The 24,053-nt window shown below is 35.3% G+C and overlaps 1 protein-coding gene across 1 annotated transcript in view; it reads right to left on the bottom strand.

The window, feature by feature from the left end:
* TINAG (tubulointerstitial nephritis antigen) overlaps positions 1-24,053 on the bottom strand; it is an 83,267-nt gene that overhangs the window by 41,499 nt on the left and 17,715 nt on the right. Inside the window, exons 5-9 of the mRNA XM_042937322.1 lie at positions 11,202-11,325; positions 7,243-7,393; positions 4,976-5,156; positions 3,245-3,290; positions 2-128 (exon numbers count right to left, since the gene is read on the bottom strand). Coding sequence (XP_042793256.1) covers positions 2-128; positions 3,245-3,290; positions 4,976-5,156; positions 7,243-7,393; positions 11,202-11,325 — 629 coding nt within the window. The remainder of the gene's footprint in view (position 1; positions 129-3,244; positions 3,291-4,975; positions 5,157-7,242; positions 7,394-11,201; positions 11,326-24,053) is intronic.

The following is a 24,053-nucleotide window of genomic DNA, read 5'->3' as shown; positions in this document are numbered from 1 at the left end:
CCCAGTGAGTTTGACGGCATGTGTCTGAAGCTTTCGATATTTTCCTGATTCTTCATTTGCTTTTTTGGTAATATGTCTATATATCCCTGTCTTATAGTGGAAGAAATCCTCATGGACTTGCATTATGGCTAAAATAAAACCCAACAAAATAAATGCAACAGTTTGACACAATTCTCTTTAAAAACCTCTAAAATTCTCACAGAACAATCAGTGGTTCAATTGCCATGAGAGTCTAAAGAAGAAACTTTGCAATTCAGCCTAATTTTCTTTCGTACTTAGTTTAATTGCTGCAGTATTTTTTTTTTTTTGGTTCTCTTATAAAAACAGCTTTTAGCTATTTAGAATATTACTTAAGTACACATTCTACCTTTAAAACACCATCTATTCCTAATTGACAGAAGCACTATTACCAGGAATTGAGACCCTTGCAGGAAAGCCCCCCTACACTTGGCTAGTGATTGCTGTTTCTCCATGAACTTGGGGCTTCACCAGGAGCCTCTTAAAACTCCAATTAAGCTGGCAGTGAAGGGTGAACCCAGCAAACAGGGCTTAAAGTAATTGTCCTTAATCCCTGCAAGTAAATACAAACCTTTCCTTGGTGAGTTTGAATAAAAAGCAAACCCTTGGCAAAAGAATGCTCTGACAAGATTTCATCCTCCCGGCTCTGAAGAGCTAAGCCACTGTTGTATTTTTTTAGAAAGTAAGAGCTTATACTTGATAAAGCTCTCCTTCATTCCCTCGCTTAGATTACTTCTTTTCTGTATCACGCGCTGCTTTGTTGAATGGCTAGGATAATTTAGGGTGAAGGCGTTAAAGTTTTAGAAGACATGCACTGAAAATATTTTTAGTTGGGACTAGATAAGTATATGTTGATAAGTGCACAATGCTTGTCTATATTAGTTTGACATGCTTTTTAAATAAAATAAAAACTAAGGTCACAGGCATTTGATAGATCCTAAAATGAAACTTTAACTCCAAAGTCAAATATAACTTTTTAATGTTCCACCTTTTATTTCTTTTTTTAATGTTTCATACCTTTCCTGATGCTGTTTAAATATTCTCAAAAGCAGTTAACTCTTTTTTATCTGCTTTAAAATACTTTCCCATAGGATTTTAAGAATTTATGTAACTGTACTTAATGCAGATCTTCTTTAGTTCTCTTTTCAGCACCTAAAATTACTTGCAATTCTATAGATTTTAGAGGGCTGCACACAGTATTATTTATTCAGCATTCTATTGCGTTTTACATTCTTTTGTAGTGAGAGAGGAGAAAATGAGGCAACATGTTGCATGTACAGCAAGATGAGTCAACCAGCATTTATCTAAATGTGAAGATACTGCCAGGGGTTTTTCCCTTCTAGAGAACCATTGACCCCTTCAGCTCTTCTCAACTCTGCCTAAGCACCATGAATAAAATATACACTTCACTGCTAAAAAAAAGAGTGCCAAGCGAAGTAGCATGGGTGAGAGATCATGATCAACTTGAGGGTGGCTCCTTCCTTCAGACTTGATGAACCCATAAAGATATGACTGTATGTTACTGTAGTGCAATTCCACTTTGGGAAAACTGCAGCCAACTTTAGCACACAGAATTATAACAAGGTATGAGGGCAGGAAGGAGTCCACATTGATTCAGCTCTATCTTCCGCTCCTGACTCAGGCTGGCAGGAGGAAGGGTCTTGACAAACATTTGTTGAATGACTGTGGAATAATTTGGATTTCAACTTCACTGTTTTCAGATTTTTATTTTTGATTCTTACTTTTGATCATTTTTGATTCATATGTGAAATTCATGAACATTGACGTACTTGAGCCTTAAAAAACAAACCTAAGGTGTTCTCAATTTTAAAGAATTATGCTCCAAATTTCTTCTGACTGATTAAAAGAGAGAGAAACTGGAAACATTACTACAATGATCTGAAGATAAAGAGAGCTTAAATAACTTGCCCCAAATCATTTAAGGAGCAAAGGTCAAAGGTGGAATTTTGTATTCAGCCTTGAGTTCTAATGCCTGTGCTCCTTTTAAATTTGTCACAAGAACTCACCTTAATGAAGCATGCATGTAAATCATACATGAATCTCCCACTCTTATAACAGTCAATAAAAGTTACATAATTACAAGGAAAAACAATTCTCTTCATTCGTTTCACGTTTTGTGTAAGGTCTCAGGATTTTTCGACTTAAATTCAGGACATGTTTAGTGGAAGCTCTGGCTTCCCAATAAATGTTAAGTGGTGATAATGATCAGTAATAATTCTTCCAAAATAACTTTGAAACCCATGGTTCCTGCTAGATGTTGAACCAATACTAATTAGGTCAGCATTCAGGAAAACAAAAGCAGGTGCTGGCCAATAATTCCTTAAGTATATATCAAATGTTTTAATTTAACTTTGGTTAATTTAAATTTATTTGATTCATTCCACTGCACTGATAATACATTTTGGGCCCTTCATGTGTTCACAACCTGAAATTCCATTTTAGGCCTCGCTAGGTTTGTCCTTCCATGCTTTTCCAGGCAATGTTTAGCACAGGGAACATGCTCTATAAACTTATCTTCATCCATTGCAGTGATGCAAAATGAAATAGATAAGCAGAGGAACTATGTCTCGGAGATGATATCTTAAAAATCAAAGTCAATATAAAGTCAGGGTATTATTTTCTTATTTACTGTTAATTTACTATCCCTAACACATTTACAAAATTGATCAAAACAGAAGGCATGTTATAAAACACAAAAGCACACTGGCTTCTTTGATTTCTTTTGACTTTATAGAAAAAGGAAAGTATTTATATTTTTTTCTACTGCTAATTCTTAATTTTTTTTTCCAATCCATTACCTAACCCCTTTAACATGAAGATGGGAAAATTTCTAATACTTAATACTTAAATATGACTGAATAATTAAGTGAGCTCTGCCACTAAGCATTTCATGTTTGACTGCCTGTTTGCCTGTTTGGTCCATGATCCCTTTTGGAAAGACTTAGCAGACTTTCATCAAATGTGCCACTAGTATTTAGAAATTCAATTTATGAATGTGTCTATCTTCTTAAAATGAAATGGCAAATAATGAAGTCATTTGGTGAGCATATATCCTATAATTGCACTGATCTCAGAACTGTTGAAACTTTATGAACACTCTAAAAGTAAAAAATTTCTTTTATTTAGCTCCTTTTGCATGAAATAAAATGTAATGCTGTTTATTAAAGAAAGAAATAAGACACAACCATATCTCATCCAAGCTTACCTTGAACTGGTCCATTTTGCATGATTTCTTTCATTATCTCAGTTTCCTAGAAGGAGAAACATCATTGAACATCATTATTGTTATCAGAGCATACTAAACCTACTATTTGGTGTATAATGTTAGATATTATGTAATCAATTTAAGAATTCTACAATCCAGTGTGCCTTAACCACTTATAATTTACTCTTAATCATGGCTTGAAATACTCACATGTGAAATACCACTTTGATCAAGTTGCTAAAGACAAGATGCACCCATGTGTTTTACTGACTTTTACCAATAATATTTTCACCAATACTAATTTTTAATTGTTATTTGAAATAATAATTTTTGTGGTCACAAATAAGAAATAATTAATTAAAACCATGTTTTATCAGTTTATCCATTATTTTGATCACAGGAACAACCTCAGGTGATTGTTTAGTGAGGTACCTCAGTGTAGGTTAGTATATAAATATTTCTACGTTGTTACTAAGTGCTGTGTAATGCAGCACCTAGTAAGAACGCAGGTCATTCATTTACTCTTTAATTCATTCATATATGCACATTGGTCACAGAGTATATACCAAAAACTGGAACAGAAACAAATATTGACCCTTTACTTGTCCTCAAGGGATTTACATTTTGGTGGAGTAGATGGAGAATAGCACAACTAATTGCATTATGATATAATAAGTTACATTACAGAGATAAGCACAAAGTTTCTAGGGGTGCAAATGAAAAGGGAAATTAATGTTATGTAGGAGTTAAGAAAAGTTCACAGAGAAGATGAAGTTTTGACCTGGGTCTTGACACATGTGTGGGCTTTTACCAGATGGAAACACGTGGAATACCCACTTGGGAGGTATGATCGTGTGGCTAAGAAGGAAGCATGAGAGAGCATGATGTATTTATGGAGTGGACAGTAATCCTATTTATCAAGAGCATTAGGAGCAGGTGTAGGGGTGGATGCTGGCAGGACAGAGTGTGTAAAGGATTCGGTCAGAACCGAATCATGGAAGACCTATATGCCATTATAAGAATACCGAACCGTAGGGTCGCCTGAATGGCTCAGACAGGTAAGGATCCGACTCTTGATTTCATCTCAGGTCATATCTGACGGTTCATGATATCTAGCCCCTCGTCAGGCTCTGCGCTGATGGTGCAGGAGCCTGCTTGGGATTCTCTCTCGGCACCTCTCCCACTCTCACTTTCTCTCTCTCTCAAAATAAATAAATAAATAAACTTTGTCTTAAAAAAAAAAAAAAAAGAATACCAAACTTATTCTGCAAGTAACTAGAAGCCACTGAAGGTTCAGATATTCTGAAAGTGAGCAAGTCTGGGTAAGACTGATATGATGGAGTTAAATTTGTCCAGGCTTTCAACATGAAAAACTAGAATCTAAGGGAGTCATGTTCCCATTTTGGCTGTACCTACTTCAATCATTTTGTGGAGTAAGGCAAAGGATTGATACAATGAGCTACTGCCACAAAAAAGTCACTGAAAAAAAGGTATGATTTAGCTCTTATTTGTCAAGTATGGAAATATATATCATATAATCATTCATGCTGCTAATATTACAAAGATCAGAAATCTGAGAGTCTTTAATGGACACTTTAAGAATATAAAAAATTATCCCTCGAAACATAGCATCATTTTAGAATATAATAGTTTTTAAATAGTTTTAATAACAGCAGAGCTATATATTTTTGAGAAAGTTAACCATTGTTAATTCTTGCCATTTAGACTTACATTGGAAGAGACTCTGTATGGGGGAGAACATTGGTAGATCCTGTTTGATTTCTCAATGTTGTTGGGACATGGCTTTGTGGCATGCCGTTTTCCCCGCCCATCAGACCTACTCGCCATGGCACAACCATGATTGGTAGCATTTTGGTTCTTGAAAAGTGGATAGCATGCATGGGATACCAGTCTATGAGGAATAAGCAAAGAAGTGAAAGTAATACTTAGGAAAATGCCCTAATATCGAATCTATGCACAAGTTTACTTAATTAAATATTTATAAATTTTCCAGAAGTTTCCTAAGTTACATGTGTAACTTTCAATGGGTTGATTAAATCTAATACACCAGTTCAATATATTACACTCTTCCCTGCTCCCTCATTTTTCTTCATTACAATTTTAAAAGTCTTGTTTCAACCTACTTTAATAAATAATTTATCTATGGTATAGAATTTCCTGAAAATGAAAAGTGACTGTCAATAAAATCTATGGTAATATTCATACAGGAAAGGCTTCTTCATTCTGAATATTTAGTTATAATGTAGAAGAGCCAAACTTAATATGAAAAAAACCAAGGATTTTATTATGTTGAGATGGGGTATTTTGATGAATTATGTAAGTTTCAGAGTTAAAGCTGTTTTATTTCTGTTTTTGCTTTTACATTTTTATGAAGTTATAAACACCTTCTCATAAGATCTAAATTATGTTTATGTGGTTCATTTTGGGAGAAATACTATATACTAAGTAGAAAGTTATCAGATGCATACATTGTACAAAAGATAAAGAAAATAATTTTTATTTCTGATTTTGAAATTGAACATAGTAAAAAGCAAAAATTATTTGATACCAAAGCTATGTAATTTATTGAATATAGAAGAAGATCATAAGGAAAATAATAAAATTGCTTTTATACATATTTAGCTTGAATTAGCCATAGAAGTATCAAATATGATTGCTTCAAAAAAATTCAGTAGTGTTCAACAGAGTAAGAGAATGTGAGCAAGGAACATGATGAAAGTAAAGCTGTTAAAGAACGCTTAAAAAATTCTTGCATAATATGTATTACTTTGGGATAATAAGTGCCATGGATTGAATTGTGTCACCCCCAATTCATGTGTTAAAGCCCTAATTCTAAGGTGACGGTATTTGGAGGGGGCCTTTGGGAGATAACTAGCTTTAAATGAAGCAATGAGGTGGTGCCCTGACACTGGATTTAGTGCCCTTATAAGAAGAGGAAGAGATATTGGTGCTCTCTTTCTGCCATTTGAAGACGCAAAAAGGCAAGTTAGGAAGAGGTTTTCTCACCACGACTAGATAAGTTAATATCTTGATCTTGGACTTCTCAGCCTCCAGAACTGTGAGAAATAAATGGTTGTTGTTCAAGCTTCCCAGTCTATGGTATTTTGTTATGGTAACCTAAGCAGACCAATACAGTAAGATTTAGTTTGGTCTCAAAGTTCATTTATGTTTGGAAGCTTCTAAAGGGTGTTAATTTTTGCCACAGTGTAAAACAGAAGCCAATCAAGCACCACTGTACCAAAAGGTATCAGTCCAAGTTGTCCATTCGAAGCACCACCTTATTAAGCAACATGCATGAAAAATTTTTAAAGAAATTTATTGCCACCCATCAATATCTGACACCCACACTTTCATACTACCTGACTGGTCTAGAGCAAACCGAGAGCACTCAGTGGATGATACAAATACAGGTGAGCAATACATATGTACACTACTCGTTATCAGCTGCAGTGTCCTTACCTTGATAACTTGGGTTTTAAGTAGATTAGCCCTTGTGCAGCAGGTATCAGATTACATGAGATACATAAAAAACAACCTGCCTTTCCTCATTAAATGGGATGGTAACCCAACGATAAATTACTAATTTTATTCATTTCGTTCTTAATCTAATTTTTCCCTGGCATTATCCATCTACCTGGGTAAATGAAGACTCGGCAGAGGTATGAGCAATATCAACTACTCTATTCCCATGGGGACTCAGTAAAGCCATTTGGCTCAGAGCAACCAGGAGACAATGCTTCCTTGAATCCTTCTATTCATTTGGCCAGGAAATATATACATTCTTCACATAATGGCTTCCAATAGCTTATAATCTTAGTAGACACCAAATACAGTGTATATTTAAATGTAATACAGGCATTTATATAGCTGTAGCACATATGTTTTTTGGTAAAATCTTAACATTCATTTGTTTCCTTCTTTTAACTCCAAACAGAACTCAGAAGAATACTACAAACATATGTTGGGCAGCTATTTACCCACGTTTTCTCAGGAACCACCAAGCCCTATCGATGCTTCCACTATTGCATCCGTGACGGTTCTTGGGACAGCAAGAGATCAAATTCTGAGGGGATAGATTAGCTGTGTATCGACCTTTGGACTGAATTGCTATTCGGTCAGCTGCCACACCTGTTTCAAACAGAATAGTGATTAATATTCAAAGGGCATATGACATTTTTAATAAGTTACATAGCCTTTTTTTTTAATCCTAGTCACCAGAGCTTCACATAATTTAAAATTAAGGCCAATGTCCTTAATATATCATGCATACCAGCAAAGTCAACAGGGTCATAATTTTGGTCATAATTTTTATCCAGTTGTGGTATTGCTCAATCGTCTTATCAAATTCAAAGACTTTTCTAGTTCCTTGTTCTTTTCTAGTTCGTTGTTCCTTTCATGTTCTATATACTTATGAATTTTTCATTAAGGAATCTTTCAAGTATAACTCCTTGAGGGCAAGAATCACATCTCAGTTACATTTCTATCTCCTGTACCTCATGTACAGTCATGGATAAATATATAACTTTTGAAATGAGTGAAACTAAACTGAGGAAATCAGAAAAACTTATAGAAATATTAACTGGAAATTCATCCATATTAATATGATATATTGGAATGAATTGAATCCTTGGTTTTTAAACTGGTGTCTATGTTAACCACTTGGGAAACCATTCATAAACTAATCCATACTTATATAAATCTTATACAATATCTAAAAACTACAGAGCATAATTCACCTTATTTATACATGGTATAAATTTATATCAATATAAAATTCTCTAGCATGGTTGTGGCTAATCAGTTCATTCCTTTTCCCAACATATTACTGGCTGCCTGCTAGGTGATAGGCACTGAACTAAGTACTAGAAATTACAGTGATGAACAAAAATCATAATGATACCCTCATAGAATAATAGGCTAGGGAAATTAATCCACCATTGGATAAAATGATAATCCATTATCATTTCAATTATGTTACCTCGATAAACTAATAAGAATGACAAGATCATGAGAAAATTGGGATGGGTGCCATTTTGGTACAAATTTTTGTTGTTCTTGGATGGCTGGTATAGTTTGTTCTTGATATTTAAACTTACTTTTATTTAAAGGCAACAATGCCATAGGCTTTCTTCTATCCATCCAATGTTTTCAGGAGATGTTATAGCTTTTGCTCATCAAACTTGTCCATATGATGGAATTTCTCAAGGTGCTAATTTAGAATTATCCTAAAATAATTCATTTTTAAATAATTCACTTACATATGTATTTCTGTATGTACGTGGTTTTTATGTAACTATAGCATATGTATAATTCTGTAATGCAATTGCTGGCACATTTTAAATGCTCAATATCTGTCCAATCTATAACCTCCTACTTCCTTCTCGATTCCCATCTCTTACTGTGTTGGGATAAATTTCATAAGAGAAAATGACATTCTACTATCACCTCTGCTATTCTCAAGGAAATAATTCCCTATTTCATTGAAGAAAATAGAAATTTTCTGATGCTTTGACTTTCAGTACAGGGCTCAGAATCAAATGTAAACTTGAAAATATTAGTGTAACTATTCTCCAGTTCAAAGAACACTTTGACAACAGTAGTCAAGGAGTCAGTAACCTGGCTTCCAGGGTCATTTCTGAGATTGGGTAGGTCATTTTATCTATTTGTGCCTATTTTATAAAACCAGAGGCTTGAAAATGTGACCTCTAAGATTCCTTCTAGCCCTATGAATCTGTAGACTTCAACTCAAGGATAAATATTTTGAATTCCAATTGGACACAGTATGTTCCTCTTATACAGACATTTCTGAACCTCAGTGAATGTTTAGTACAAATTAACTTGAAATAGTTAAAATAAGTCAGACTTAAGAATGGCTCAGTTCAGGGGCGCCTGGGTGGCGCAGTCGGTTAAGCGTCCGACTTCAGCCAGGTCACGATCTCGCGGTCTGTGAGTTCGAGCCCCGCGTCAGGCTCTGGGCTGATGGCTCGGAGCCTGGAGCCTGTTTCCGATTCTGTGTCTCCCTCTCTCTGTTTCCGATTCTGTGTCTCCCTCTCTCTCTGCCCCTCCCCCGTTCATGCTCTGTCTCTCTCTGTCCCAAAAAAAAAAAAAAAAAAAAAAAGAATGGCTCAGTTCAGCGAATTGTTTTCCACCTCCTTGTGAAAACTTTTATTGGCCTTTACCCGTGAGACACCCTATCATTTGACCTGCTTATTTTACTCTCTCTCTACATTTGCTCTGTGACAGGTATCACCCCTGCCATTCCAAACTCCTTCACCACTTCAGCTTCTGAATCTTGCTTGAATTTTGTTGGTTGCATAACTATTGTTTCATATGTGTTTATTTTTAAATATCTTATTTATTCCATTTTATAGTTTTTAGATTCTTTGCAAAAACACGTTTTTATTGTAACTATATTTTCTGTCATAATTTTCTAGATCTTTAAGAGAACCTAGTTTACTCTTTGCTATGCTTAACACACTCAAAACAATAAATAAACAAATAATATGTGCCTGATTTGTCATACTGAATACACAGGATATAAAACCATTGCATCTGAAACCACAAAAGTGTTGAAAACCCTCTTCCTGGTATTTTGGTATATTAGGAAGGGGGACAAATCCAGAGTTAGCCCTGGCCTGAGCCCATCTCTGGGGCTGTGACTAGGGGACACCAAAATACACCATTCAAATCAGCCTAGCAAGTTGCTGTCACTATCTAACCACCAATATCTTTTCTAAGACATCTTCAGAAATTCCAGTCTAACTTAAATTTAAAGCAAAATTCTTACACATCACCTAAGAGGTGTAATACATGAACCACATGAACATAAAATGATAAAATATTTATATTATTAAATATTTTTCCACCCATGTGAAACAAGTCTCAAATAGGTCCTCCATGTGGATCCCTAACAAGCAAGGACAAATATCAGAAATCCAGGGAGCATTTGTTCTAGAGTAGGAAGTAGCATAGACTTAACAGATGGAGCCATTCCAGAGGTAAGCCTGGCGAAAGGCATCATTTCTAAAACAAATTAGCTGATACTATGAAGCAGTGATATGTGGACCAATTTATCAGTACTTTTCTGTCCCAAGGAGTATGACCCTTCAGAGCTGACTTCTCTAAGAGCCTATGCTCTTATTTTACAATGCTTTTACAATTCTTGGAATCATCTTCAAAGCCTAGAACATAGTTTTATAAAGATCTTTGATAGTAGCCAACCAACATCATGTTAGGCTTATGTTATTTGCTGGAATCTAACCAACACTCCTTTGAGGATAATTTAGAGACTAAATCTTGAAATTAACCTGAGTATTGATTTACTGGACTTGTGAACTTATATGAAAGTAGCTATAAAAGAAGTATTCCTTACACTTTTGAAGTAACAGCAATATTAATTTGGAAACTACTCATCAATTTAGAGTCAGAAGTTACAAATTTGCTTTTATCTCAAATGAGATAAAACCTATTTAATCCATTATTATTTTGTTCTGAAGTGTTTCCTTACATCAAAGTAGTTTAATAATTAAGCATATTATTGCAAATTGTATAAAGAGAAAAGAACAGGAGAATTACGTAGGTATGTGCAAGTTCATATTAATATTACCCATAACACTATGAATTAAGAGGTATCTTCTACTCTTATCATGTGGATTTAACTCTCAAAGAACAAACAAATTTTGGAAACTTTTCTTTGTTGTTCGTTTGATTTATTCTCCATTTAAAATTATACCCTAAAAATCAAGACCAATTTTCAGAGTGAAAATGGATATTTATATAATCTTCAGGTTGCTTTCTCTGGTCAGAATAAAACTTTATTTAAATTGACCAAATGTTAACATTTAAATATTCTAAATTTAAAAATCTTTTAACTACTGTCCCAGAATCTTGAATCAAAGGGAGAATTAGAATGAAGTAATCAAAATGACTTTATTACTTGCAGTAGAAAATGCCCATGATGCAGCACAATTTTTTTGATCCAATGGGCCATGAGTCCATCCAGGCCATTTATAAGAAGCAATAAAAAACTCCGGAAGGTCAGTTGTTGCAGGTAAAGAAGCCTAAGGAAGAGAGGCAGACGTGTCAGATTTCTTCAAATGTATCCCAATAATCATTTTAAGAAAATGACATGAACTTTTATAACATTTATCATTATTTTTTTTAATTTTGTACATTCGTGTTTTCTGAATGACACCCCTGAAAAGCATTAGTAATGTGGCATTTCTATTTCATATATGTTTAAAAAATAATTCAATGCAGGGAATCCGAACATAGTGCAAAATCATAAGAACAAGATGTAGAATTTTTCTGGGTTACCATGCAGAGCAATAATTTTGGCCAATGTTTCTTCTTCTTGAATCAGAGTTTGAGTCACTCATATGAAAGATGCATGGTGTTATTTAAATTTGACTTCATAAATAACATTTACCTTTAGGTCTCTTTTATGTTGGAGAGTGTGACTCTGTATGAAATTAATTTTGAAACAATGCATATGTGGCAATGTACTTGGAGCCCTAAGGCACACCAATTTTACACAAGACATTAAGAAGCAAAACTGGGATGAATTGGTTGACATTTATAAAATCCTTGAAGATTGAAAGGTTTCAGAAAGTGTGGAATGCCAAATGTACAATACCATTGTTTCTTCAGAGCCCATGTTCGAGTCCTGACAGAGTCGATTTCAGCTGCTGTCTTTCCAAGAATGTAAATTAAATGTTATACCTTGCTCTGTTCAAGTCACTCAAAGAAAATCTCAAACACAATACCCTGTTTTTTTCCCCAAACTTTCTAAAGAGTGATAACCTTCACTTGAAAAATAATGACTCAAACCAAATAAGGATTTATTAATTTTTATCACTTAAGCATACACACACATTCACACACATTTTTGATAGTGCTTTAAAGTTTTCAAAGTGTTCTAACAATCAATATTTTATCTTCGCAATAGCTCTAAGTTGTATAACCATGGCAAATAATTTTTATTCTATTTTATCAATTAAGAGACAAACTTCCAAAAGTTAAATGACATGCTAAAATTAAATAAGAAATATCCCTGAAACTAGATTCAGGTTTTGGAATTTAGAACTAAGCTCCATTTATCATTTCCTTACTTTATCAGAAATATATTGATATTTTGAAAGAGAAATAAAATGTTTATAAAAGCTAAAATTTTACCTATTTAAAAGTTTTATAATTGTGCATTGCATTCAGCAAGTCAGGTTACTGATCCAATATCTTGCAAACAAAATTACTTCTGACAAGTATATAATTGCTTCAAAGACTAAAGAAAGATTTGGAATTTACATGTCTGCCTAAAAAGGTATCCATCCAAAATATTTATAAACTTGAATTTTGATTAGAGAGTTCAGTTTTGATTTAAAGAAACTACTATCACCTGATAAGAAAGTTATTAAATCTTGAGTTCCATTACTAAAAATATTATTTAGATGATGGAAGAAAAGTACAGAAAATGCCAAGCAGATCACAGTAGAGTGTCTGCATGATACCTTTAAGAGAAGTATCATGGAAATCCAGGTGATGTTAGATCCTTATACCATTAGACTGACCACACTGCAGAAACCTAGAGTTGAAGCTCAATCAATTTATGCTCTGAATAGAGAGTTCCAGAGATAGAGCTTCAGTCTCCAAAAGAGTCTTTCTAACTAAAATGGAAATATACCTATCTTATTAATTACTAATACTTCCTAATTTTATTATCATTGGCTCATCAATGAGCTCTTAAACATTTATAATACTAAGTTGTCTCAAGTTTTCAGAAAAATAGGTGCAGTGTGAGTTGTTACTTTACCACTTCAGAATTACAATTTAATAACATAGCTAGGACATTTCGCCTCTACTCTGTTAAGGCAATATACAACCATTACATTGAACACATTTCAGCCTGGTTGAATTATTTAGAATTTGACTTCCATATTCCAAAGCCTACCAGAATTCTTTGCACACAGGAGGTATTCAATAAATACCTCATAATAATGAGGAGATATAGATCTAACTGGTGGATTTCATCTCTTAAAAAATTATTTTCCTCTTTAGGCACATTAAGTTAAATTATAAACACCAGTCTGCTTTTATTGCTTTTACAATTTATTGCTTTAAAAATACTGGTCGGGGGTTAAGATAGTGGAGTAGTATAGGGGCCCCGAGCTTGTCTCATCCCTGAAACACAGCTAGATGAACATCAAACCATTTTGACCACCCTGGAAATAGATCTAAGGATTAATGCAACAATCTGCATAACTTGAGCCAGAGCTTGGCAGGTACATGGTTGTGGAGAGGTGAAGGAGGAAGACCTGTGAAGGGTAGGGAGCCCTTTTCATAGAGAGAGGACAGAGAGAGAGAAAGAGAAAGGGAGAGAATAAAGCACAACAGGATCATGCAAGAAAAGCACTCCCACCAAAAGTATCTGGTGAGAAAGAGAGAAAGAGTAAAAACACTCTCAGTGGACTGAACAAGAAACTTGTTCCCCAAAACCTTTGGGAGAAAGAAGAGAGTTTCAATAGCACCAGGATTCTATAAACAGTGGAGTCCAGAGTCTGAAGGTTCAGATTTCAGTGCCTGGTGATGCTCTGGTGAGGAAGCAGGGCTAATCCCCAGTAGCAGGCAGCAGGGACTGAGGGGTCCATGTGCCACACAGCGAGAAGCGGTTTCCCTGCTTGGAGTGCATTTAGTAGAGGCCATACGGCCTTCCCACTAGCAAAATTCCCAGTGGACCCTGGAGAGAAGCCACATTTACTGACACTGGAACAAAGATGCCAGAGGGCACCAAAACCAAACCACAGAGGGCTGTGTGGGGTGATTTACCATAAACCTCTGCTGCTGTGCCATCGTGCAAACATTTTCTGAGACAAGCCAACACCAGCCACTGCTCAGTGAGAACTTTCCCCAGAGAATTTGCATGCATCCAAACCACAGGGGTCTCTAAAGTGTGGAGTTTTGACACGCCATCTAAGATAAAACTCTGGAGAGAGGTGCAGGCAGACAGCTTGGACATGGATAGGGGAGAAGTGGGATAGACGGAGGCCTGAGACAAAGGAGGGGTGCCTGATCGCAGGTCAGTGAAGGTGTGGCATTCCTGCACCAAGAGTAAGGAACTGGGTGAAGCCATTTTCACCTCTAGCGTGTGAATACACACAGGGATTGACCCCAATAAGCTTTGCAGTGTCATCAAGTGGAAAAGGGAGCTGTTACACCAAGCCCTGCCCATCTGTGGTACATCCCCCAAAAGACCAGGACAAATCCCTTCCACCTGCTGATTAGTCTACAGACTATAGTGTGCTTCAAAGTTTCATTTCTAGGGGAAATGATGTAACTGCATTCAGTTTTCATTCTGTCTGCTGGCTCCTTTATTTATTCGTTTTCTTCACTTCTGTTTTTGCTCAGGTTGTTTTCTTTTTTCTTTCTTTTCTTTCCCTTTCTTGGATACCAAAAGAAAAAAAAATTATTTTTATGTTCTTATTTTTTAATTGTTTTATTCTATTTTACTTTATTTTATTTTATCCTATTTTAGTATTTAATTTTTTTTTTAATTTTAACTAGGTTTTTCCTTTCTCTTTTTTCTCTGTTCTGTCAAGTTGCTCTCAACAAGCAGACCAAAACACACCTAGGATCTTGCATCCTTTATTTGATTTATTTGTGTTTTTTTTTTTTTTAATTTTTAAATTTTATTAATTTTTTTTCTTCCTCCAAAGTGAAAAGATGGAGGAATTCACCCCAAAAGAAAGAACAGGAAGGGGGCATCTGGGTGGCTGAGTTGGTTAAGCATCCAACTTCAGCTCAGGTCATGATCTCGCAGATTGTGGGTTTGAGCCCTGTGCCAGGCTCCATGCTGATTGTTCAGAGACTGGAGCCTTCTTCAAATTCTCCCTCTCTCTCTGCCCATTCCCCCCTTTCTATCTCCCTATCAAAAATAAATAAACATTTAAAAAAAAAGAAAGAACAGGAAGAAATGACAGCCATGTATTTAATCAATACTGATATAAGTAAGAAGTCTGAATTGGAATTTAAAACCACGATTATAAGAGTACTAGCTGGAGTTAAAAAAAGCATAGATGACACTAGAGAATCCCTTTCTTTGGAGATAAAAGAACTACAAGCTAGTCATGCCAAAATTAAACATGCTGTAACCAAGATTCAATCTCTAATGGATGCCATGACAGCAAGGATGGCAAAATAGAGCAGTTAGTCAGTGATATAGAAGATGAAATTATGGAAAATAATGAAGCAGAAAAGAGGGAAACAAAGGAAAAAGATCAATATACAAGACTTAGAGAACACAGTGACTTATTAAAAATGAATAGCATTTGAATCATAGGAGTCCCAGAGAAGACAGAGAGAGAAAAAGGGGGAAAAGGTTTACATGAGCAAACTATAGCTGGAAACTTTCCTAATCAGGAAAAGGGTACAGACATCAAAATCCAAGGAGCACAGAGAACTCCCATTAGATTCAACAAAAACTAACCATCATCAAGGCATATCATAATCAAATCCACAAAATACACAGACAAGGAAAGAATTACAAAGGCAGCAAGGGAAAAAAGTCCTCAACCTACAAGGGAAGACAGATAAGGTTTGCAGCAGACCTATCCACAGAAACTTGGCAGGCCAGAAAGGAGTGGCAGGATGTATTCAACGTGCTGAATCAGAAAAATATGCAGCCAAGAATTCTTTATCCAACAAGGCTGTCATTCAGAATAGAAGGAAAGATAGAGTTTCCCAAACAAAAATTAAAGAAGTTCATGACCACTAAACTAGCCTTGCAAGAAATTTTAAGGGGAACTCTTTGAATGGAGAAAAACAAAACAAGACAAAGACCAGAAGACTAGAAAGGACCAGAGAACCAACTCTACAGGTGACACAATGGCACTAAATTCATATCTTTGAATAATCACTCTGAATGCAAATGCACTAAATGTTCCAATCAAAAGACATAGAGTATCAGGATGGATAAAAAAAAAACAAAAACAACAACAATGACAAAAAACAAAAAAACCACAACCTGTCTATATGCTGCCTGCAAAAGACTCATTTTAGACATAAAGACACCTGCAGATTGAAAGTAAGGGGATGCAGAGCCATCTATCATGCTAACGGATGTCAAAAGAAAGCTGGAGTAGCCATACTTATATCAGAAAAACTAGATTTTAGAATAAAGACTGTAATAAAAGATGAAGAAGGGCATTATATCATAATTAAGAGGTCTATCCACCAAGAAGATCTAACAATTGTAAATATTTATGCACCCAACTTGATAGCATGCAAATATATAAATCAATTAATCACAAACATAAAGAAACTCATTGACATTAATACCATAATAGTAGGGGACTGCAATACCCCACTTACTACAACGAACAGATCATCTAGGCAGAAAATCAACAAGGATATAATGTCTTTGAATGACACACTGGACCAGATGGACTTAACAGATATATTTAGAACATTCCATCCTAAAGCAGCAGAATGCACATTTTTCTCAAGTGCACATGAAACATTCTCCAGAATAGATCACATACTGGGTCACAAATCAGCCCTCAACAAGTACAAAAAAGATCAATATCGTATCATGCGTATTTTCAGACCATAATGCTATGAAACTTGAAATCAACCACAAGCAAAAAAAAATTGGAAAGACCATAAATACTTGGAGATTAAAGACATCCTACTAAAGAATGAATAGGTTAGCCAAGAAATTAAAGAGGAAATTAAAAAGTACATGGAAGCCAATGAAAACAAGAACACAGCAGTCCGAAACCTCTGGTGTGAAGCAAAGGCAGTTATAAGAGGGAAGTATATAGCAATCTAGGCCTTCCTAAAGAAGGAATAAAGGTCTCAAATACACAATCTAATGTGACACCTAATGGAGCCGGGAAAAGAACAACAAATAAAGCCCAAAACCAAAAGAAGAAGGGACATAATGATTAGAACAGAAATCAATGATATCAAAATCAAATAAAAGAAAAACACAGTAGGACACATCCATAAAAACAGGAGCTTGTTCATTGAAGGAATTAACAAAATTGATAAACCCCTAGCCAGACTGGTCAAAAAGGAAAAGGAAAGGACCCAAATAAATTAAATCACAAATGAAAGGGGAGAGATCACAACCAACACCAAAGAAATACAAACAATAATAAGAAACTATTATAAGCAATAATATGACAACAAATTGGGCAATCTGGAAGAAATGGACAAATTCCTAGAAACATATAAACTACTAAAATTGAAATAGGAAGAAGTAGAAAATGTGAAGAGACACATAACCAGTAAAGAAATTGAACCAGTAATCAAAAATCTCCCACCAAACAAGAGTTCAGGGTTTGATAGCTTTCCAGGGGAATTCTACCAAACATTTTAAGAAGAGTTAATACCTATTCATTTGAAACTGTTCCAAAAAATATAAAAGGAAGGAAAATTTCCAAAGTCATTCTATGAGACAGGCATTACTTTGATTCCAAAACCAGTCAAAGACTCCACTAAAAAGGAGAATTACAGACCAATTTCCCTCATGCACATATTTGCAAAAATTCTTACCAAGATACTAGCAAATAAAATCCAACAATACATTAAAAGAATTATTCACCACAATCAAGTGGGATTTATTCCTGGGCTGCAAAGGTGATTCAATATCAACAAATCAATCAACGTGATACATCACATTAATAAAAGAAAGGATAAAAACCACATGATCCTGTCAAGAGAAGCAGAAAAAGCATTTGACAAAATACAGCATCCTTTCTTTGTAAAAATCCTCAAGAAGTTAGGGATAGAAGGAACAAACCTCAAGATCAGAAAGGCCATATACAAAAGACCTTCAGCTAATATCCTCCTCAATGGGCAAATACTGTGAGCTTCCTGATAGGTCAGGAACACGACAGGGATATTCACTCTCACCACTGTTGCTCAACATATTGTTGGAAGTCCTAGCCTCAGCAATCAGACAACAAAAAGAAAGAAAAGGCATCCATATCATAGAGGAAGAAATTACACTTTCACTCTTCACAGATGACATGATACTCTACATGGAAAACCCAAAAGACTCCACCAAAAAACTGCTAGAACTGATACATGAATTCAGCAAAGTCACCGGATACAAAATCAATGTACAGAAATTGGTTGCATTTCTACATATCGGTAATGAAGCAGGAGAAAATCAAGAAATCAATCCAATTTACAATTGTACCAAAAACCATAAAATACCTAGCAATAAAGTAACCAAAGAGATAAAAGATCTGTACCCTGAAAACAATAGAAAGCTCATGAAAGAATCTGAAGAAGACACAAAGAAATGGGAAAGAATTCAATGCTCATAGATAGGAAGAACAAATATTGTTAAAGTGTCTATACAACCAAAGCAATCTATTCATTCAATGCAACACCAGCATTCTTCACAGAACTAGAAAAAACAATTCTAAAAATTTGTATGGAATCAGAAAAGACTCCAAATGGGCAAAGTAATGTTGAAAAAAAGAACCAAACCTGGAAGCATCACAATCTGGACTTCAAGCTGTATTACAAAGCTGTAATTATTCAGACAGTATGGTACTTGCACAAAAACAGACAAACATATCAATGGAACAGAATAGAAAAACCAGAAATGGAGCCACAAACATATGGTCAACTAATCTTTGACAAAGCAGGAAAGAATATCCCATGGGAAAAAGATAGTCTCTTCAGCAAATGGTGTTGGGAAAACTGGACAGTGACATGCATAAGAATGAACCTGGACCACTTTCTTACACCATACACAAAAATAAACTCAAAATAAATGAGAGACTTAAGTGTGAGACAGAAAACCATCAAATCCTAAAGAAGAAAACAGGTAACAACCTCTTTGACCTAGGCCACAGCAACTTCTTACTAGACATGTCTCCAGAGGCAAGAGAAACAAAAGCAAAAATGAACTATTGGGACAAATCTTCTGCAAGACAAAACCTTCTGCACAGTAAAGGAAACAATCAACAAAACTAAAAGGCAACCAAAGGAATGGGGGAAGATATTTTCAAATGACATATCAGATAAAGGGTTAATATCCAAAATCTGTACAGAACTTATCAAACTCAATATCCCCAAAAAACCAAATAATTCAGTGAAAAAATGGGCAAAAGACATGAACAGACACTTTTCCAAAGAAGACATCTAGATGGCTAACAGACACATGAAAAGATCTCACCATCTCATCACTCATCATCAGGGAAATACAACATCACTCATCATCAGGGAAATACAAATCAAAACCACAATGAGATGCTACCTCATACCTGTAGGATGGCTAAAATTAACAACTCGGGAAACGAACAAGTGTTGGCAAGGATGCAGAGAAAGGGGAACACTTTTTCACTCCTGGTGGGAATGCAAACTGGTACAGCCACTCTGGAGAACAATATGGAGGTTCCTCAAAAAATTAAAAATAAAACCACCCTATGACCCAGCAATTGCACTACTTGGTATTTATCCAAAGGATACAAAAATGCATATTTGAAGAGGCACATTCACTCCGATGTTTATAGCAACACTATCAAAAATAGCCAAAGTATGGAAAGAGCCCAAATGTCCACTGACTGATGAATGAATAAAGAAGATACGGGGTATACGGTGTGTGTGTGTGTGTGTGTGTGTGTGTGTGTGTGTGTGTGTATACTGTATATACATATATATATATATACATACACATACAATGGAATATTAGTTGGCGATCAAAAAGAATGAAATCTTGCCATTTGCAACAACATGAATGGAACTAGAATGTATTATAACAAGCAAGATAAGTCAGAGAAAGATAAATATCACATGATTTCACTCATACGTGGAATTTAAGAAACAAAATAGATGAATATGGGTGCCTGGGTGGCTCAGTCCATTAAGCGTCCAATTCTTGGTTTCAGTTCAGGCCATGCTCTCATGGTTTGGAGTTCAAGATCCATGCCAGGCTCTGTGCTGACAGCATTGAGCCTGCTTGGGAGTCTCTCCCCCCCACTTTCTCTCTGCCCCACCCCCGCTTGCGCTCTCTCTCTCTCTCTCTCTCACTCAAAATAAATAAACAAACATTAAAAAAAATTTTAAAAAGAAAAGAAACAAAACAGATGAACATAGGGGAAGGGAAGGAAAAATAAGATAAAAACAGAGAAGGAGTCGAGCCAGAAGAGACTCACAAATACAGAGAACAAACTGAGGGGTACAGGAGGGTGCTGGGTGGGGGATGGGCTAAATAGGTGATGGACATTAAGGGGGGGGCACTTGTTAGGATGAGCACTGGATGTCATATGTAAGTGATGAATCACTAAATCTGCTCCTGAAACCATTATTACACTCTATGTTAACTAGAAAATAAGCATCTAGATTTGAATAAAATTTTAAGATAATACTAATTGTCATTCTTCCTCAATAAGATAAGGCAATAGAGAAATAACAAGCAAAATGACATTTTTATTGAAAACATATTTACCAACCCACTAAGCCAGATCCAATTCATAAAACTCACCTATTGGATCTTTCAGAAATTTATCACTTATTTACTATTGCTTTTCCAAAGAATAAGCCAGTAGGCTTTGAAGATCAACAGGCAAATACTATCTTACAATTTTATTTGCCTTATGATATCAGCTAATCTGATGTAATAAACAAAAAGCATATTTTTTATCCCATTATTCCATGATTATTGCATGTCTGTAATGTAAAAGTGTTTTTAAGGGCTTATAAACTAAAGTAGGCATCAGAGAATAATAACTTTTAGGAATTGATAATAGAGGTTGAGCTTTAACAAACGCTAATTTTTTTGTTAAAGGATGCTTAATAAAGCAAAAAAAGCAAGACTATCAGCTGTGAGTGACAGAAATTTCAAAGTGACAGTGGCTTAAATAAGATAGAAATTTATTTTTAAAAATATTTACACTTTTGCAAGTGGGCATTTTTAAATTTTTTAACTGTAATGATGAAAAAGTTTCAGTCATAATATAGCTATTTTTTAAATTAACATTAGTCAAATTTGAAGTTAAATTTGAACGGTCTCCCTGCTTCAATATTTCTATTTAAAGTTAAAAATTAAAGATCTTGTGAACAAATACAAAAGTCAAATGCAATGGTGAACACTGGAGAATTTTTTATAGTATTTCCTGCATTTAACTGAATCAAAATCTCTGAAAGAGTAATGCAAACATAATCACAGACCAGATTGAGAACACTCTAGTCAAATTCTAGACATTCTGGACATTCTTACTAGGAGCCCATATCCACTATAGGCTACAATATCCACTATGTAGTGGATATCCACTACAATATCCACTATGTGAGTTACTGCCTCTATTTCTGGCTGCACTTTCCTCCACTTAAATTTGGATAATCAGAGTGATCTGAGAATCAAAAGAAGGCAACAGAGAATATCATTTTGTTCTGACCTTCAAAATCCAAGGCCATGAATACCAAGAAATTTCCTCTAAACTATTTGATGTTGGAGAGGATAGGCAAATTTTCTGGTTGCTAACAGCAAAATGAATTTTTCAACTTTAGCAATATTTGTCATCAGTCCTTTAACTCTGGAAGAATTAGCTTGGATATTTCTCTAGTTTCTATTTATACGGTAATTTATTTAGTGATCTACTTATAAATATCAGTATTCCATGATAACACTATGGAGGTAGTGCTAATTCTCCAACCCTCCCCCTTTCCATAGGATTCCCTTCATTCAGAGAAATAACAACTTTAGGGGTACCTGAGTGGTTCAGTCGGTTAAGCATCCAACTTTGGTTCAGGTCATGATCTCACATCTGTGGGTTCAAGCTTCACATTGGGGCTCTGTGCTGACATCTCAGAGCCTGGAGCCTGCTTCGGATTCTGTGCCTCCCTCTCTCTCTGCCCTTCCCCTGCTCATGCTCGCTCTCTCTGTCTCTCTCTCTCTCTCAAAAATAAACATTAAAAAATTTTAAAAAAGAAAAAGAAATAACAGTTTTAGCTCATCACGTGCAGGTCACAAAAATGACTGCCTTCCCTAGCCCCCGTTGGCTTCTAGGCATGTCCCCTTACTAAGTTCTGTCCTTATGGGATATAAGCCTAAGAGTCATCAGCAGTTTCTGAGAATTTTCTTTCAGAGATAAATGATACTTCACTTTTACTTCTTTTTATTGATCTTTTTTATTTTCCTGCTAGCAGAAATTAGACATGGAGAAGCCTTCTTGAATGATTACATGGCCTTGGATAGAAACACTCTGGAAAACAGAACAAGAAAGAAGAAGCCTGGGTATCCAACACCATGGAGTGCAATTCTAGAGGAAGACCACCCACTTCCAGATTTGCTGGTGATAGGTCAATTTCTATGATATTTAAGCCACTATCCTTTTGAATTTTTGTCATTCTCAGATGAGTTTAATCATAATTATAATAGCACACATAACAGACATTAAAGTTGCCACAACAGTCCCATATTTCACTGAAGCCAGGACATTATCAAATGTAAGAAGCATCCCAATTTCAGAGGTGCAAAAAAGTGAAGAAAATAAGCATCTAGAAATTGATGAACTATGATACTTCCTAAAATGAGTTTCTTAGAACACTAATTCTGGGGAATTGTAATAGATAATTATAAAAGAAGGAGTTGGTTAATCTAACAGTTCTGAGAAACACCGGTTTTGAAAATTAAATAGATTTTTTTCTCATTACTTTTTTTTTTACAAGCTACCTAAGTGCTGTGAGACTCTAGGAAATGGAAATAACATGCATGATTTTAAATGCCCATGACCCAATGCAAAGTATTTTATCTTATTTCATTTCATTTCACATCATTTTGCTTGTGAAGCAGAGCAAAGAACGTGCTCTGGGAAGAAGCACAGAATGGACTAGATAACCCAGGTTTGAGGGTAACCCAGAGAGCAGGTGCTTGCTCTACCAACACACCAGATCGCCTCAGGAATCTACTCTTGTGACAGCACCAAATATTTATTCACAAGGAGGGAGAAATAAATTTTCACATTTCTTTTTGGAGAGCTGCCTTGCAGTGATCAATTCAGCCTCCCAGTGTTGTTCGAGTCACATTCAATTATATCACAGTGTTACACACCAGATTGTAACTAGCACAGAAAAATAAAACTGAGAACTAAAAACTCAAAAACTGACTTGAGAGATAAGACACTCATTCTACCACAAGTTCAGCTGAATAAGGAGGGAGGCAGTATGCGTATTTTCTAAAGTTTCTCGAAGGCTGTGGGGTTCCATTCTGAGACGGAGGGAAAGGAAGGAGACATAAGCACATGCTTTGGTGCTCTTTGAATTTTAAAACTCTTAATTTGGAGACAGCAAGAACTGGCATCCTAATCTGTCCCAGGCTCTTTACCTACATAGATGAGACGATTCTGAGATGAACTGAGGAAAATATACATGTAAACAGACTCCACCAGATAGATATCTGGCCGTGTCCCTCTTATGCAGCATCACTGACACCTGCATTTTACAGTTATTATTCAAGCCTGATGCCATTTGCCTATATTCATGTATGTGGGAGCTAACCATCATTTTTATGGGGCAAATGTTCATTTTTGTTTAAAATTATGGAAAGAACAAAAACATGTAACTCTGTTCTTCATGTTTCTAGATAGTGTTTCATTTTCTACAGAGGTTTCTGTTCACACAGGTGACAAACACTTCTGGAATCAAGTAGATTATTTTTAATGAAATAAAAAATTTCTATAGCCTATGAAGGGTTAAAAGCTACACTTCATTATTTTCATTTTGATTTTTTTGCAAAGGTAATTCTCATCCCTCCAGTACTTGCTGTTGTTGAATA

The sequence above is a fragment of the Panthera leo genome, chromosome B2 (assembly GCF_018350215.1).
Source record: "Panthera leo isolate Ple1 chromosome B2, P.leo_Ple1_pat1.1, whole genome shotgun sequence".
Taxonomy (NCBI): domain Eukaryota; kingdom Metazoa; phylum Chordata; class Mammalia; order Carnivora; family Felidae; genus Panthera; species Panthera leo.
The sequence above is the reverse complement of the archived record's forward strand: the minus strand, read 5'-3'. Positions and strand labels throughout refer to the sequence as shown.